The 18027-nt window shown below is 43.0% G+C and overlaps 1 protein-coding gene across 3 annotated transcripts in view; it reads right to left on the minus strand.

Annotated features, from left to right (window-relative positions):
• LOC105919850 (pecanex 3) overlaps positions 1–11897 on the minus strand; it is a 34756-nt gene extending 22859 nt beyond the window's left edge. For 2 of the 3 annotated variants that reach the window (XM_036143132.1, XM_036143131.1), the window contains exons 1-7: positions 11533–11897; positions 8988–9470; positions 6063–6271; positions 5881–5986; positions 5674–5713; positions 5489–5584; positions 3199–4941 (exon numbers count right to left, since the gene is read on the minus strand). In XM_036143132.1, the coding sequence (XP_035999025.1) occupies positions 3199–4941; positions 5489–5584; positions 5674–5713; positions 5881–5986; positions 6063–6271; positions 8988–9140 (2347 nt within the window). In that variant the 5' untranslated portion in view covers positions 9141–9470; positions 11533–11897. Of the gene's footprint in view, positions 1–3198; positions 4942–5488; positions 5585–5673; positions 5714–5880; positions 5987–6062; positions 6272–8987; positions 9471–11532 lie in introns of those variants that run through there. The other variant, XM_021312136.2, reaches the window with a different exon arrangement.
• Between the last annotated feature and the right edge of the window lie 6130 nt (positions 11898–18027).

Genomic DNA, 18027 nt, shown 5'->3' on the forward strand with positions numbered 1-18027 from the left:
CAGATTTATACAATTTATATGTGTAAAAAATTAGTTACCACTTAATATATTATCAATACATCCACACCCGACATTTGTGCATACTCATCCAGCTTTCAAACACAATGACATTTTCTGCACTGAATAAAGAAAATGCGAGTACACTTGTAAAGCGGAATGTGGCCAAAATAATCACAACGTTTTATTTGTATTTGTGATTGTTTGGAGCCTAAAGCACCTAAAGGGACTGTGTCAAGCTGGGCTTTTATGTACGAAATTCTGTGAGAAAACAAAATCATTTGTTTTTTCTGACACGCATATAAAAAAAACCTAACAAAACCACATTCGCTTCCGATCACATCTAAAAATATATAACCAATAGCTATGTTTAAGATTATGTCTTAAACATAGCGTCATTTGGTACAAATGACGCCGAACAGCTCCCTTAAACCGTTTCAGTTAGATAAAACGGATAATTTGGTGCATTTATTCAAACTTTATGCAGGTTCCCTGCCTCCAAATCAATGACCATCAGAGAGCAGTAAGGAACGGGCTCCTCCGACCGGCAAAGCTCGTTCCTCTACATCGCTCGTCAGAAATGTGACATACGCAGCTGCCCGAGCCAGCAGAGGCGTCGGCGTTACAACCTTTTCCTTCATGGGAAGGCGAGACATGAAATCTCTGACTGAGATGCTGCATCAATCTCCACCACAGCCGATATGTGTGACAGGAAATGTTTGCCTTGTTGGTAACTTATTAAAATTTACAATCTGAGGCTGAGTCACAATCACGGATTTTAGCACTGCTGTGGGGCTGTGAACTTAACGTGTTGATTTACAGCTTTGATTAGCGCACGATGTTGAATCTTTATGCTTTTCCCCATCAGTTAATTTTTCTCCCAGCGCAGGACTTGGCTCACACAATCCTAATAAAAGCTAAAAAATAAAAACTTTTTGAAGGGGTAATCCAGAAGATAATCTATACCTTTAAACAATAACACATTGTTATTCCCTCAAAATACTTGAAACGTAGCAGAAGCATTCAACCCCTTTTAATCTGACACTGCTAAATAAAACCTAACTGCCTTCAAAAGCTGCCAGCTTACGAAACAGCTGTCTGTTCGTTTTATCCACAGGAGAAATACAGCTGTTCTGTGAAGAGGTTTGCTTCAGAACATCAGCGAAACAAGAGCATTTGAAAGAACCACCAACGCACCAGAAAGGTAAAGGAATAAAGTTCAAAGCAGGATTAGGTTATATAAAACTAGAACCCAAGCTTTAAATGTCTCTGAGATATTCGATCCGCCGTCTGGAAATGGGAAGAGTATGGCACAGCTGCGTATTAACCAGGAAATGGTCATCCACTTGAACTGAGAGGCCAGAAAATGAAAGTATTAATCAGACAAGCAGCGTAATAGGAGATGTTATTCTACAGAATAGATGGATATCCAACAGTCAAGCACACCACCAACCTGTAAAATGTGCTGAGGAGAACACTATTGTTGTGCAAGAAGGGGTCCTGGTATAAAATTTCTAACATTTAGGCCTGAATGGCTATTGTTGGGGGGAAAAAAAACAACAAGCTACGCTGCCAATCCCAACGGACTGAGACCAAGCTCAGAAGAGACAGAAAAGGCGAAGACTTCAGAGAATATTTGCAAAGCTGGTGGAGACATTAAAAGACTTTATGTCCAGTGAAAGGAGGTCCTTTAAACCTTAGACTTGGAGGACTGAACACTGGTATTTCCCCTCCACTTCAAAAGGATGCACTCTTTCGTGTTGGTCTATCCCATAAAATACCAATTTAACACGTGAAGGTTTTTGGTCGTAACGCGACACAATAAGAAACGCTTCAAGGAGCAGGAAGAGTTTGAAAAACACTAAATGCTAGAAAAATATAACCTACCTATGGCCTTAACTTCTTTCTGGACTTATGGACATAATGAGGAACCGATAACCGTGTCAGATATTGCAATGACCACATCGGTTGACGGATAAATAACCACAGCTGCACACGATCAAAAACTTTGATACCGTTTCATTGCGATACTGTTGCTGAAAACGGTGATTACAAAACCTGTTATGATAAACCCAAATTTCCCAGACGGTTTCCATTCTTTACTATTATAGATCGCCCCCAAAGCTCTCCGTTAGCTTTAGCATCCCAGCTGCTACACATGAAGACCAGCTTATGGCGATAAGGGCCCTAGAGACTCCATCCAAATGCTCTTTGAGATAAAACACACACTGATTCTGATCCAATATACTGCACAACTCTGATTAACCCAGATTTTCCTCAACACTGCTCTTTTTCCACAAACTGTGCGATGTTGTGGGGCTCCGTTATCAAGAAAACGGCGCCTCCACGCATCCTCAATAAACACAAGCGAAAGAGTCAACCTTAAAACTTGGCATAAAACAAGAACCTTGTAATTAACGGCATATTTAAAATAGGGCTAAACAATTAATCGCATTTTCAATATAATCGCAACTTTAAAAAAAATGCAATTACCAAATCGCAGAGGTCAGCAATTGTTTGGCTATGTAACAACGTCCTTTAGGTGTCGCTAAAATGTTTAAAGTGGGTTTGCCTCCACATGGAAGGGAAGACAGTTGCAGCAGTGAGATAATCTAATTTTACCACTTGTTTTAGAGTTTATATAATCATACATAGCATTAAGTACAGGTCAATCAGTTTAATACATAGACTTGTTTGTTGGTTGCACTTTGATCTTTATGTTCAACAAGGATTGATCAATTAAAAGCTGTTCTCTTGAATAATATTCTGATCAATAGAAAGATTAAAAGTTCTTGTTTAAAATAGTCCTTGTTTACAAACGTCTTTATTTAGAGGCCATTTTTGTTGCTAGTGGTTAGTGCAGAGAAAAGTCAAAATTGCAATTTTGGTTGAAATATATTGTAGGCAGAACGCAATCATTTCTGCTGTTTAGATGCTGCGGGACTTTTAGCAACTAATCCGCACGGCAAGGAAACAAATTCATTTGTTGTTTGTATATGTTTAAAAAGACATGATAAATTAAACTGGGGAAAAAAACTGCATTAAATCGCAATATTAAGAAAAAAAATTTGCAATTAGATTATTTTCCAAAATCGTTCAGCCCTAATTTAAAAACGCAGCCGCTTCTCGGGAAGAGGCCCTTGTCATGAACACATGCTACAAAGTTAGTAGCACAAACCAATGATCTGCAGGTCCACTAACCTCCACCCACAGCTCCCTCCTCAAGCAGCTCTCCCCCCCTCCAGCCCATCTGGTTGCCCGTCCACGATCCTCCGAGGGAATCCAGCCGATGGTGGTGATTTCCAGCGAAGCCGTCGCCGTGTATAGTCCGGGCTTCCAGATCAGACTTGGACATGGTGAGGGTGCGAGGGGCCGGGGTGGACGTGGAGGGCATCGTGAGCAGCGTAGCGGGCGTCGGCGCCGCGTTGCCCTGGCCTCCCCCCGCCCCGTCCATGCTGAGCACTCTCGCGTGAGTCTTGGCGCTCGCTGTGCTGGAGGAGCGCTGGGCGGCCCGCGGGTGAGACGGGGCGGAGGTTTCCGGCAGGTCCCCCTCCCTCGGAGCGGGGAGCTGAGCGGCGGTGGAGAGGAGCGACGTGATGTCGGCGTTGGCGAGGTCGGAGGAGTAGCACGAGGTGGAGGAGCTGGAGTCGTCGTCGTCGTCGTTGTCGTTGTCCTCGTCGGAGCTGAAGCGGCGCTGGGAGCCCAGGCTGGAGCCGGCGCTCATGTCGCTGCCGTCGTCCTCGTCGCTGGAGTCCTCGAACAGGCTCTCGCTGTAGGCCTTGGCCCCCAGCCGGCTGCGCACCGGGATGTAGTCTCTGTGCTGCCGGTGATTGTGGTGACGCCTGTAAGAGCCGCAGTCGAAGCTGCTGCTGCCCGCTCCCGTCCGCCTCCTCGGAGCTTTCCTCCTGCCCGGCCTGTGGCCCATGCTGCCGCCGCCGGCCCGCAGCAGCTTCAGGTCTTTGGGGCGGACCACCTGCTGGGCCTGGAGCGCCGGCGGGTCGGACAGCAGGAGCGGGGTGGAGGATATGGGCAGGGCGGGCTCAGAGCACACTAGACCCAGGGCCAGCCCTGAAGGCACTGAATTGGCCTGCCGCGGCGGGGGCAGAGGAGGACCGTGAGTTCTCCTCTCCAGGTCGCACACCTCTGACTGGCCGCTGCTTGAAGGGGAAGAGTTCTGGAGGGGAGGGGGCTGTGCGAGATCGGAGTGCGCGGGGGGCAAATCCTCCTCGACAAGCGTGCGGTCCAGCCCCTGGCTGACGGACAGCTCTTTGGAAGGCGAGCGAAGCAGCACGCTGTCCGACAGGTTGTCGGTGTCGCTGCCGCCCTGTCCGGTCGCCTCCTCCGTGCTGTTCCGGACATCGGAGCCCATCCCCGGCGCCGGAGCCGGCGGCTGTCCGTCTGCGGGCCGGGACTGGCTCAACGAGGGGCTTTCTAATTGGGTGGAGTCCGTCTTCTCGGAGCGGTAACTGCTGACGGTGCTCAGCGTCTCCCGGTCCGTGGTGGCTCCGCCTGCGCTGAAGCAGCTGTCTGTGGAGCCGGCAGCCAGGGCCAGCCCACTGCGGCTGCCCGGGTGCTCCGTTCCCGGGGCGAACGCTCCGGGGTCAAGACCCAGGCCCACCAGGTTCTCGCTCAGCTCCTCACTTAAGCTGCTCTTTATGAGGGGGCTAAGGGGCGTCTCTCCTAAGCTCCCTGATTCAGCAGTGGGGCCGAGCGGAGAGTAAGTTCCCAGCCCGTCGTCCTCACGGCTCTGGTGAGACGGCTGTTTCGGCAGGTCGTCCAGTTGCTCCTTCTCGCCTCCATCATCTTGACTTAAAGGGGAAGGCGGGATGGAGAGGCATCCTCCGGGATCTTCGGGTCCGGCTGACACTCCAGGAACTCCGATGAGACCCGGGAAATCCCCTCCCAGGGAGACGGAAATGCAGGACTGGACTACACTGGGGACCCCTGAACAACAAAAGACAACAATTAGACTGAAATGCACAAAAACTACCTGATACTACAAACCTTTCCTGTAAAAAAAAAAAAAAAAAATCCTTTTCCAAAGTCCTCCTTTTTTCTTAAATTACTGCAGAAACATCTACAATGTCCAGGGTTTAAATACGGAACAAACCCAGAGATGGACGGATGGAAGGAAGGATTACAGGGCAGAAGGAGGGAGGACAAGGAAGTAAGGACAGAAAGAAGGACTGATTAGAGGAAAGAAGTCGTCAAAGCAATGGAATATTGAATAGTCTGGACCTGAAACTCATCCAGGCCTGGAAAGTCTTTGCTTTTCCAGTGTTTGAGGCTGTGTAGGAAGCCTGGAATACGAGTTGGGCTTTACAGCACAAAGAGTTTTAAAATGCCCTTTTTAATCTAGAAATAAATAGTATGAATGTGCAGATATGCTTTGAGCCGGAGTTATTTTTATACAGGCAAGGATTAGACGGCGCTCAGCGTGCGATAACGCTCGCTGCAGCTGACAGAAAAAAAAAAAAAGAGCCTCGCTTACTTTGTGTTTCCTGGGAGCTCTGACGTAGAATCGCACGATGGGCCGAAGTCACAATAACATTATTGCTTCCCTGTCCCTGCGTTAATTCTTTGAAATCTGAAGGATGGCAAAAATACGACTCGAGATTAATTTTGTGGAGAAAAGTTTGAGGAAACTGGGATTGCATTCCACGGTTTAATGCTTACCCTTAGAGCCGCCTGCATCCTCCAGCTGGGGCAAAAACTCCTAAAAGAAAATTAAACATGAGGTCATCATACACAGCATGTTACAATTATTGACTCACATCAATACTTATTAACCCCGCAATGCAGTTATAGAACTGAATAAAACTAAAGAGGAAAGTAGTTTTTCTAACAAATATTGCAAACGAGCGTGACCCCGGCGATCCTCACCGACACTTGGTTCAAGCCAAACAGAGAATGCTGGGAGCTGCAGCGGACCGGAGGAGTCGAGTTCACCTTCCGAAACACGGTCATCTCCACGCCAACATGACTGTCCCTGAAAAATTCGTTCAGAGTAAGAAAAACGCACTGAGGAATTACGGCCAAAGTCCCACTCATTTCCATCTCCGAACCTGTGCTGCGTCCCGTCGTGAACTCCTGACCCGTCGTCTCCTTCTTCCGTCCTCAGGGCGTCGGCTGTGAGAGAGGCCTGCTTCTTCTCGACAATCTCGCCGAGGTCGAACATGGCGTGAAGGCGGTAGTTGACCACCTTGATGGCGGTAAAAAAGATGGCCACCACGGCGGAGTACACGCCCGCCACCACTAAGCTGGGAGGAAGAGCCTGAGAACGAGCAGAAAAAGAAAACGGATTAGAAAAAAGCGTCGGCTTGAAAGTTGTCTACAACCACAGCTGCAGATTGCACTCGAAGGAAGGGCTGGACGTTGGAGCAGCTTGTCGTTCTTCGTCGGCAGCCTTTCGTTTCCTGGCTCGGTTCAGCTCGCTTCACTGTGGCGGACGGTGTCACTGGTGCTCCTGTGGTTTTCAGTTTATGATCAAGTGGGTGGTTTTTGAATTGTTGTTAAACATCAACAGCAGTTTCATTTCATCTGGGGGTGATAGTTTGGGTCAGATGGTTGAAACTTGGACACAACTGTGTGTTCTTGGGGACAACGACCTCTAAAGCGTCAAAGCCGGTTCTGGAACGGATGAAGCAGGCTAACATTAAGCTTCTGCGCCAGACCTTCACCCTATTAATTATAAAATGTAGGAACTATGATTAAAAGCGGGGCCAGCTCCGAGAAACCGACACATTTAACTTTGCTCTACGGAGCGTTTAAATGGCCAGCCAGAGATATGTCAGAAACATTTTTGATGCCTCTGGGTTAGTGGGCTGTTTATCTAGCCTCGGCAGCCAGGCTGACTTCAAAACAGCTCGTCAGTCTGGGCAGGACTGGACTCTCAGGCCCAGAGCTCCTGCACCAATCACAGCACAGGAAGCGGGAGTTTACGATGTGTCACTGTTAGCGGCAAAATGGCCCAAAATGCAGCAGTGCTTTTCAGAAACCATAACAGTCAGGATGGCAGAGCTACGTTTTGATGATGCCCTTTATACAAAAGCCCCAGTTCCACCGACTCTACTCGATTTGGCCCGCCCGGTTCTGCTCATCCCTACTCGGTTTAACTCTACGCTATATTTTTTTCCCCCACCGGCCTAGAAATGCCTGGAAGAGGGAAATGCCTTCTGAAAAGCAGCGTGTTCACGTCAACGCTCCACTCAAGTCCACTCGGTTTAACCCTGCTCTTGAGTAGGGCCGGAGAAACCCGGGCTAGCCTGAAAAAAAAAAAACTGCTCCTGAAAGGCTTGCTTCATGGTATGAGATGTTTCATGATTACTAAATGAAAACTAAATGCCCTGCTACCCGTAAGGGAAGATCTAACAGCCCCCCCCCCCCCCCCCCCCACTTAACTGTTGGGTCTTTGAATCATTCCTGATAAATTGTACTGCCTGGAGTTCTGATATTATCCTGCAAATGTTTTTATGTCTTAATTCTTTGGGTGAATGCTCATTGTGGGTTAATTTTGTGAACTCTGTTGCAATTGAATTGCCCCTTGGAGACAATAAAGTGTTTCAATGCAATTCAAAATAGAGCGTGTCGCTTGGAGTTTGCGTCAATCCAGTGATCTGATTGGTTCTAACCCGTTTCCGCTGACCCTGTTAGTCCTGCCTTTGAAATCGGGCTCTACCCGCTGCTTTTCAGACTGATATACACTTAATCGTGAATTATAGATAGCATAAATATATATTTAGCATGTGTGAAAAATTCTGACCTTATGAGGAGTAGGAAAAAAACTACAATAAATTAAATATTTTACACCAAATTATTGTTTAACCCTAGAAGTTTTAGGCTGGACAGCTATTCCTCTACAAAATAGAAAAAAATATTTAAATGTCCAAAATTGACTACACTGCCTTTTTTCCTATTTTGTTATATTCCAACCTGTAATGTAAATGCCTATTCTTATTTTATGTGATGGACCTACATAAAATAGTCCAAGTTGGTGAAGTGAAATGAAAATAATGCAAAACATTTTAAATTGCCATGTGCATATGTACCCACCCCCTTTGCTATGAAGCATCTAAAATGTTTTAGTGCAACCAGTTACCTCAATCCTATTGAGAAATAGTGGTTAGAGTTGAAGATCACTGTTCACAAGCAAAAAACATCCAACATGAAGACGCCGGAGCAGTTTTGCGTTGAGGAATGGGCAAAGACCCCAGCGGCAAGAGCCTGATCCAAAGCTACTTGCAGCTCAATTAGCTGCAAAACCTGATTCTACAAAGTAGGACTTTGTGATATGGACCAAAAATAATATCTCTATATTTTTAGGCTGAGTGCCGATGTATGATATTTATCTCGATAGGTTTTTCTTTCCATAAAGCAATTATAAAAAGACATCGCTAAATCAAAGCTTTATCCTAAATGTCTCACCGCAGCATTTTCCTTTGAACAACTGTAGATAAATATGAGAAACGGGCACAAAAATAAGTTACTGCCATACATTAAACTTTCATTCTAACAAAAAATAGACCATCTGGATATAAATGATATATTCTCATATCATAAAAAAAATCCTGATATTTTTAAATCTCCATATATGGCCCAGTCCTACAACAAAGTACTGACTTTAGGTGGGGCTGAACAGTTTTGCTCACTGCTTTCTATTATGTTGTCCCATTTGTTGTGTCATAATAAAAAAAATTAATCTTCAAAGTCGTAGGCATGTTCTATAAGTGAAATGGTGCAAACTCTCAAACAACCCATTATAATTCCACATTGTGAAGCAAAGAAACATGAAATAACATCCAAAGGAGGCTGAACACTTTTTGCTAGGCACTGTGTGACATCCATGCCATATTGAGTGCATGCAACCTTCTGACACTTTGTGTTGATTTTATGTGAGGTTGTCAAGCAAAGAAATCATCAACCGGACAACATAAAAAAAAGCAAAAACAAAAATTGCATGAACAAAGCTGCCACTGCAGCGGGCTTCTTACCATATACAAAAGAAAGGGGAAGGCCAGGAGAAAAATCCACAGGTACAGGTGGAAGCAGTTGGAGAAGGTGCTCTGATGGGGGTCCACATACCAGCCTCCCGTGAGCGAAGCCCACACCCCCTGCCGCAAGATCTGAAGAGCCTGGGAGCCCATCTCCGCCGTTTAGGGTTCGACAAAAAGCTGGAATCCTTCCTCCGAGGCTGGAGCTCCAAAAAAACCGTGCAGCCGACCGAGCCACCGGTGTCTTCGCTCTACGATGGCACTTCCAGCGCGGACAGCATGGTGACCAAGACCGCTTTGTCAAGGACAACAGTTCTGTGTCGGGGATATTTATAGATCTCAGTGGAGGTTGAAAGTCCTTGCATATTCTTGGGCCCTTTGTGTACCAACGCTGCTATTCTCTACCCTAAGCCCAGCCGGGTGATCAGGACCGTGACTTTTTGGCACTTTGGCGTCCCGCTGAACGTCTGAGACAGCATTCATCTGCAACACAAATCAAAGTTAGATCACTCGACGGTTTTCTAGCATCGCATTTAGCGGAGATCCAAACACTACACAATACTCCTGTCATACGAAATGTTTTCACTTTTACCGATTTGTTTCATGTAAGAGAAGTTATAAACCAGTTAGCATTCAAACAGTAACAAAGCTGAAGCAAGATAATCACTTTAAGCAGCCAGCCTCACCCTGACCAAAGACACTTTTAAGCCACATAATCTTACAAATGTACACCGATCACATTTTTTGTAAAGACGTTTTTGCTGGACAACACCCAACAAATGACACTTTGACACGATGTAGTCATTCTAGAGTTTGGAAAACAGTGTATATATGGTGTCCCGTCAAAATAAGCAAAAGCGAGAACGCCCCTAAGTGAGAATGTCAATGCCTAAAGTGTCAATATTTTGTGTGGCCACCGTTATTTTTCAGTGCTGCCTGAACAGTCTTTGGCCTGGAGTTCACTAGAGCCTCACAGCTTCCCACCGGGATCCTCTTCCGCTCCTCCGTGCTAACGTCACGGAGCCGCTGGATGCTACAGACCTCGGCTCTCCTCCGCCTTTCCGTGTGAGGATGCCCCGCAGATCCTCCACAGGGTTTAGGTCTGGAGACGGTGTCTTTAGCTAGGCAGCGGTCGGCCCGGAGGTGTGTTTGGGGATCGCCGTCATGCTGGATACTACCCAAGCGGCCCCTTTGGGGAGGGGGATCATGGTCTGGATGTTAATGTTGCTCCCTGCAGACGGCAGCACGCACGCAACCACTAACCATGAGGCTGCCGCCACCATGCTTGATTGCAGGCAAGACACGCTTGTCTTTGTACTCCTCACCTGGCTGCCGCCACCTGAACCAAAATGAGTTTATCTTGGTCCCGTCGGGCCACGGTTCCAGTAATCCATATCCCCCGTCTTGCTTGTCTCGAGCAAACCGCCGGCTTTGTTGCTCGTCGTCTTTGGAAACTGGCTTCCTTCTGGGACAACAGACACGCAAGACCGTCTTGAAGCGGGGAGTACGATCTGAAAACTTACGGGGTGACCCTCCCCCCTCGGCAATTCCCGCAGCATTCGCTGATGGCATTCGCACGCTCGTTCAATACCGGATAAGATGCGGAGCATGCGAACTCAACTTCTCTGGTCAACTTTGGCGAGACCTTATCCGAGTGAAACCGGTCCAGTTGGACCACCGCATGGTCTTCTTTTAGCCTAGGCCATCGTTACGTAGAGCAACGTTTCTTATGTTCAGATCCTCAGGGGAAAGATGATGTTCCATGTTGAACATCCAGTGAGCAGTACCAGAGCGTGCAAGAGCAATAACATATTTAACACATGACCCAAGGTTGAGAAAATGCCTAAATGAGGATAATTTGGACATTTGTACTTAGGGGTGTACTCACTTTTGTTGCCAGATGTGTTGAGGGAATTTACCCTCTTATAAAAGCTACACACTAACTACTTTACAGTGCATTAAAGTGGCATATATTCAGTGCTGTCCCATTAAAAACACAGATCTGAGGAGTGTGCTCACTTTGTGAGATGCTGTATGGAGGGAGGCTACATAAACAAGCCCAAATCATATATATATATTTTTCTTTTCAGATTTCAAAAGCATGACTGAGCTTAAAAACGTCCAACATTGTAAGGCTAGGCCAGTGTCATGCCAGCTAGATTAAGTTTTAGACTGGCATTAGCAGGCTAACAGTTTAGCCTAGCTTCAGGGAATCTCTTTGCTTTTCTAAACGATATACGTAGACGTGAGGAGCCACCAACCTGGATTAGCCTCTGTAAAGGCTAACTGTACAAACAATAAAAATATCCACACGTCTCCAATGTCGTTGAGGAACGTTTAACGGCCGAATTCCTAACGTTTGGGTACCGGCTAATGCTAGGCCGCATACCATAAGACAGGTAAATGTAACGTTTTCGACAAACGAAAGAGCTCTACGCTAGCCTCTGCTGGATGATTTAGCTAAATAAGCTCAGGTTAAGAGGGCAGTTTTAAATAACCGCTCACAGTGAACAGCTTCCCAGTTCTGGACCCCAGCATAGCTTACAGTTAGCATTAGCTGTTGAGCTTGCCTCATATCCTCCTTCCGCATCCAGTCCTTCTAAAATCTCGGAGCTTTCCTCCTCAGGATGCAGCTAGCAAAGAAAGGCTGTCCAACAGTAGATCACCTGGTGCTTCGCTGTTTTGTTGGAGCTGGCTAACATATCATGGTTTTCCTCACAGCCCGTCATCCTCTTCGGCGTTGAACGGTGACGGGCTTACAGTCTGAGCAGCGAGCCCCTGTCGCCACGAACGACAGCTGTTTCCTGGCATAAACCGAGCCTGTGTGGAGCTGTTTCAGAGGTCTGGCTCACCGAGCTGCTGTTAGCTCCAGCTAACAGCTAGCTGACACACGCACGCACGCACGTACGTACGTGGTCACCCTGAAAGAGATGGAGACGTTCCCATGGTGCTGATAGGCTAAAGTGAACGTTGACGTCATGAAGCGAAGTCTATTATTTTTGAAATAATAATTATAATAATAAATAACTTAAATATTTATATATATATATATATAAATACAATACATTATATATATATATATATATATATATATATATATATATATATATATATATCTATATATATAGATATATAGATAGATAGATAGATAGATAGATAGATAGATAGATAGATAGATATGGTGAAAAAAGAAAGAAATGGATTGCGGGAACACTTTTTTGTAATTTTTTTAAAATTACAAATGTATATATATATCCATCCATCCATTTTCCGAACCGCTTTATCCCTCATGGGATCGCGGGGGTTGCTGGTGCCTATCTCCGGCGTTCACTGGGCGAGAGGCGGGGTACACCCTGGACAGGTCGCCAGTCTGTGTATATATATATATATATATATATATATATATATATATATATATATATATATATATATATATATATATATATATATATATATATATTCACACTTAATGTCTGTACACTGCGGGCATGTTAAACCAAGGTCAGACTGCCTTGCTTGCCTTGCCTTCGGACAATGCTATGGTAAGGTAAGTATATTTATGTAGCACTTTTCAGTAGCAAGAAATTCACAGTGCTATACATAAACTGAAAAACATTACAGACATTCATAGGAAAAACAAAGGAATAAGCTAAATAAACCCTTGACTAGAATTATTTCATGAATGTTTGTTAATACAAACATACAGGAAGTTCATCACTCAAAATTCCAAGAAAGCTACAGTTTGAGTCAGGTCTCTGATGTGACCTTTCTGAGACTACAATGGGAAGTCCAAGGGCATCATTAAAACTGTGTTATCTTCTGAGCTCAGGAAAGGTTTGTAAGAAAATTCTTTACAGAAAATGAACACTAAAGAAAATCTGTTTTTTAAAAAGCAACTAAACAGATTTTTTTTTACTGCGGGTTAGTTCATAAATGGTAAAGAAAATCCAGCATGGATCATATAGAGTTGAGGTTAGTAGTGCATTGGCTGGTTGGCCAAATAGGAAGAGGACCTCCAATTTACCATACAGATGGGGCCTTATTTAATTTTGGACCAGCTCTAAACTTTTAGCAATTGTTACTTTGGGGAATAAATACCCACTAAATTTAGAAGTGGTTTCCAAGTGCTTATTGTACTGAATAATATATATTTTTGCTGTTCTGCTCTATAGAGCAATACTGGAACTATAAAAGGCTTATATTAGCTGGTTGATTAGTTGGGCTATCTGCTTTTCTCACCAACAATAGTTTTAAAACTGAATTACCTTAACAAAAACAATGAGTATTTCACCTTTAGTTTTAATGTCATGATTGTGCGTGTTTATCCCAATTAGAAATATTTCCAATCAACTGGATTTTTCTTTCTTGTAGGTGAGAGAAAAGTATAGTAAAATTCTTTTAGTCTGCCAGAAAGCAAGAAATAGCAGTGGGAGGGGTCCCCTGGTGTATATGCTCCACACAATCGAAGAAAACAGATCAATCTGGGACTTTCTTTGGCATCCTATTTAGAAGACTATGAAAAACTCATTATTTTATATACTTTGTCACCTATAGAACACAATTCAATAGCCAGCATATTTATTTGTTTTGATGCTTTTTCTGTAAATCAATATTTATTCAAGATTTAATAGTCACCCAAAAGCAAGCCTCTAAATGCACATTCTACTGTTTACATCACAGGAAATTAAGTTCCTTTGAGTTAGTCTATTTGCATTTTGCTTGTTTCTCTTTTTCTTAATTCCCTGGTTTGTCTGTATGGCTGCAACAAAACATTTGAGCAGTATGTGAGAACGCTGTATAGATTTCTGGAAGTTTTAGAAGCAATATTGCACATCAAAGTGGTTCATGGACTAGGGCAGACTCGAATGGCACTTAAACACCTCTGAATGTGAGCTTTTGAAAAGCTTTATCTTTTGTGAATTCTGCTGTGGAAATCCATACCTCATTACCCAGCTTTGTTTTTGTTCTCAGTGCACAGCTTATTTATCAAAACATATATGCCTGGATGTTATCTAAGATTCCAAAATTAAAAATTGACTTCAGACCAGAATGTAACAAAAACATATTTTTTTAAAACAACCATTTCCTAACAATAAGTCACAAAATGTTGGCAGAGGCCTGCTGCTGCTCAAAAAGTTCTGCTGAATGAGTGAATGAAGAACATAAATGCATGTGCACTAACAAAAAGGTTGATCTTATGAAATTATCTGAGACATCATTAAGCAACAGGCAGCCTAACAGCACAATATATATATAGCGCTGTTGCCTTGCAGCAAGAAGGCTCTGGGTTCAAATCCAACCCTGGGTCTTTCAGCATGGAGATTAAATGTTCTCCCTGTGCATGCGTGGGTTCCCTCCGGGTACTCTGGCTTCCTCCCACAGTCCAAAAACATGACTATTAAGTAAATTGGCTTCTCTAAATCTATCTATCTATCTATCTATCTATCTATCTATCTATCTATCTATCTATCTATCTATCTATCTATCTATCTATCTATCTATCTATCTATCTATCTATCTATCTATCTATCTATCTATCTATCTATCTATCTATCTATCTATCTATCTATCTGTCTGTCTATCTATATTTAAGTTCTTGCAAGGAGTGCTCTGCAGAGAAAATAAAGTGCAATGAAAAAGCTGCATGTCAAAGCACTCAGATAACAGCACTAAAACTGTATATAAGATGTTTTTCAGTAGATTCCACTTAAGCAAGAGCAAAGCTAAACAACAAATTGGATCTATCTATGAATGTCTGGAACATCGCTTTTAAATTTTGAAATTTCCATATACATGGTTGCCTTGCCTTTTGCTACTTAAAAAAACAAGGACTTTGCATAAAACACCTGATGCTTTGATGAAGTGTCAATACTTTAGAAAACTACTTTTCACTGCAATTCACACTGCCCTGGTACTAAGTCCTTTGCAGCCTCTAAAAGGTTTTCTTCCACTAATGTCTGATAGTAGCTCTATCTGTCTTACCATCTGGTCCCACCAGCCTCTCTTTTCTATTTGAAAAAAGCCATCTCCACAGCGTAATGCTGCCACCACCATGTTTTGCTGGCTGGATGGTGTGTTTAGTGGGACTTGGGGTGTTTGTTTTCTGCCTTGCGTTGTATTTTTCACAAATGCTAATTTTAGTGTTATCTGACCAGAGCTCATTTCTTTCTCATGTTTGCTGTGTCACATTGCTTATAGCAAAGTTAAGGGCTATTTAGATTTCTTTCAATAGCCTCCATGCAGTATTCCTTAAAGGCCTGAATCATGGCGTTCATGACTAATAGATTTTTGGTTAACAAATTATCCTACCTGCAATTGTGAATCTCTGCAGTTCCTGCAGGGTTTCAGCAGCCCTCCATCCTGTGTCTCCTATTATTGATCTCCTTGAATTGCCTAATAGGGTGGTCAAGTTTAACCAGGTTTGCAGCTGTGCCACACTCTTTAAATTTTCCAAGTAAAGATAGAGGAATCAAAATACCCAGCCCACGTTTTTCAAAATTACATTTTTTAAAAAGATTTGATTGAAAAAAAAAACATGGAATTTTCCTTCCAGACCACAACTATATGCTACTTTGTACTTACATAAAATCGCTATAAAATAATTCAAGGTTTACGGGTCTAATTTGATGAAATGTGGAAAAATTCAAAAGTTATGTTTTTTTTTGCAATGCACTATACATGCATTAATTTGTATGCATATTTGGGCCTACACATGTGACTTAAAGCAACCGTTTATACATAGAATAGTTTCAAAGGATATCTCGGAAAGCATCGGAAAAAATAAGGATGTATTTTTTTTTTTTTTTTTTTCCCTGCCTTGCAGGACCAGTGCTAGGTACGACAGCTGTAATCTGCTTCTGTTGTTGGAGCCGTTTTGTCGAATTAGCCTCCTGACATCTCGGCAATTCTCAGGAGTGGCTTATGCTGTCCTTTAGCAACCCCCGTTTGATACCCTCTGTCAGCACGGATCAGTCCTCACCTGCACCAGACCTGCAGTGACACCACACCTCTGCAGCCTTCAGGACTATTCCTCTCTGTCTCGGCACAAAGAGACTGAAGGGACAAGTGACCCCCCCTGGCTTAGAAAACAGCCGTTCTAAATTCTTGTCTTTAGGAATAAACCTTTGGAAAATTGATGGCTGCTTTAAAGCAGTCAGCCGTTGCCTCAGTCCTAGAAAGAAATGTGTCCACAGCAGACAGTTCCTCCTCATCTCAGCAGGGGGGGTCGAACAACACAAGAGCTGCTGCAAGCATACAACAGAATGCAGTTCTTATTATTTTTATTTTAAAGGTATTAAGTATGTGGAGATATTTTACTTTTGCCCTTAGCCTTAATTTGTCATTTAACGTGCAACCATCTAATTTCTGTATTTAAGATTACATGCAGCTACGGGCATTTAGAGAATCCAATCTGCCTGCTTAGCTATTTTTAATAACTTGTAATTTAATAAAGCAACCAATAAATCTGCCTCTATCCTGAGAAGAAGGAAATATTTTCATATGCATTCATCCATTTCTATATTTATAGGGCAATATATTCCACAAGTGGCACAATTAGCGGCCTGGCTTATAGAAAGAAAACAAAAAAATAGCTAAGTCCTTTGCTTTAAAATTCAAGTTCTACCAAAGCAATATTGTTTATTCATTGAAAGCCTGCAAGTCAAGAGGAAACCACCATTAAAAAACAAAAACATCATGGTTCTTTTGGTTGTGTTTACCTTGTTTCTTTTTTGTTTTTTAATGGTGTTTTCCTCTTGATTTTCAGGCTTTCAATGAAATCCCACCTTCAAAATATAAGTAATGAGAACTTTGTTAAGAGGAATACCTCAGTTGGGTAGACTTCATCACCAAACATCCTCAGCAATTATTTCAAGTAATTTAAAGTATTTTTTTTTTTTTAAACACATGGTCTGGTTCACCTGCTATTTCTGCTGAAAATGATCACCATTAATATTGGCAAATATGTACGGAACAAAGTCAGAGAGGAGAAATTCAAACTGAACTATAAACACATTTTTTTGTTATTATTGCTTTTTCAGCTTCAGTATCATAGTTTGAGGGTCATTGTGCTCAAACTCTGGCTCAAATTTAAGGCTAAACAGCTTGAAACTCAAAAGCCACTTAAATACTATATAGACTCCCTGTTTAAAACCCTTCAAAAGTGCCTTGTCCGCCTCAGTCTTTACTAATTTTAGCTTGTCTGCTCTGTTCCTGTCCCTCTTGTGATGCCATCAACCTAATTTCACAACAAGGAAAATGTATAATTTTGGTCTTTAGTGCTATTTTAAAAAGCATCTTTTTTGGAAATTCAGCAGTAAAACTGAGCTGTGTTTTCAATTTCTGTGTGCATTTGTTTGCGATAAAAAAAGAAAAAGTAGAAAAACAGTACTGCATGGTACCTTAAACTCCTGCTGTTTTAATTAGGAGAACTGCCATTAATACGATGTTAGTGCAGATGACATGACAGCTGTAAGGTGTTTGGCACTGTTGATCTCACAAGAAGGTTTTTGGTTGGAGTTTGAATGTTTTTGAGTTTGCATGAGTTTGCCTGGGTTTTCCCTCGTACTCCACCTTCTTCCCCCCATTTTGAAACAGGCATGTCAGAATTTGTTCTTACAATCTATTCAGACAGATAACTGTACAAAGTTGAAATTAGCATCTAAATGGCATATCTAAACCTAACTGACCCACCCAATTGAAGACATTGAAATACATTCACAGAGCAAATGTCTAAACTGTTAGACTGCCTTCTGATGGAAAAATCCTGATAAAAATGTATACCTGCTTATATTTGCATGAAACCACTGACTCGGCAAAGACACAGTTCTTTTCCATCCTTCTCTATACTTGGCAGCCTGAAATTATGAAATGATGATATACTAGTATGGCAGATGATTGTGTTGACTCCTCTAATATAAGGTCCCTGGGTAACAAAAATGGCTTCTCTTCAGGCCAGAGGAAATAACATTGATCCAATTATGATTCAATCTCTCCCCTGAGTAGAACCAAGCACACTGAGAGGAGGTGCTTTAAACAAGAA

The sequence above is a fragment of the Fundulus heteroclitus genome, chromosome 11 (genome assembly GCF_011125445.2).
Source record: "Fundulus heteroclitus isolate FHET01 chromosome 11, MU-UCD_Fhet_4.1, whole genome shotgun sequence".
Taxonomy (NCBI): domain Eukaryota; kingdom Metazoa; phylum Chordata; class Actinopteri; order Cyprinodontiformes; family Fundulidae; genus Fundulus; species Fundulus heteroclitus.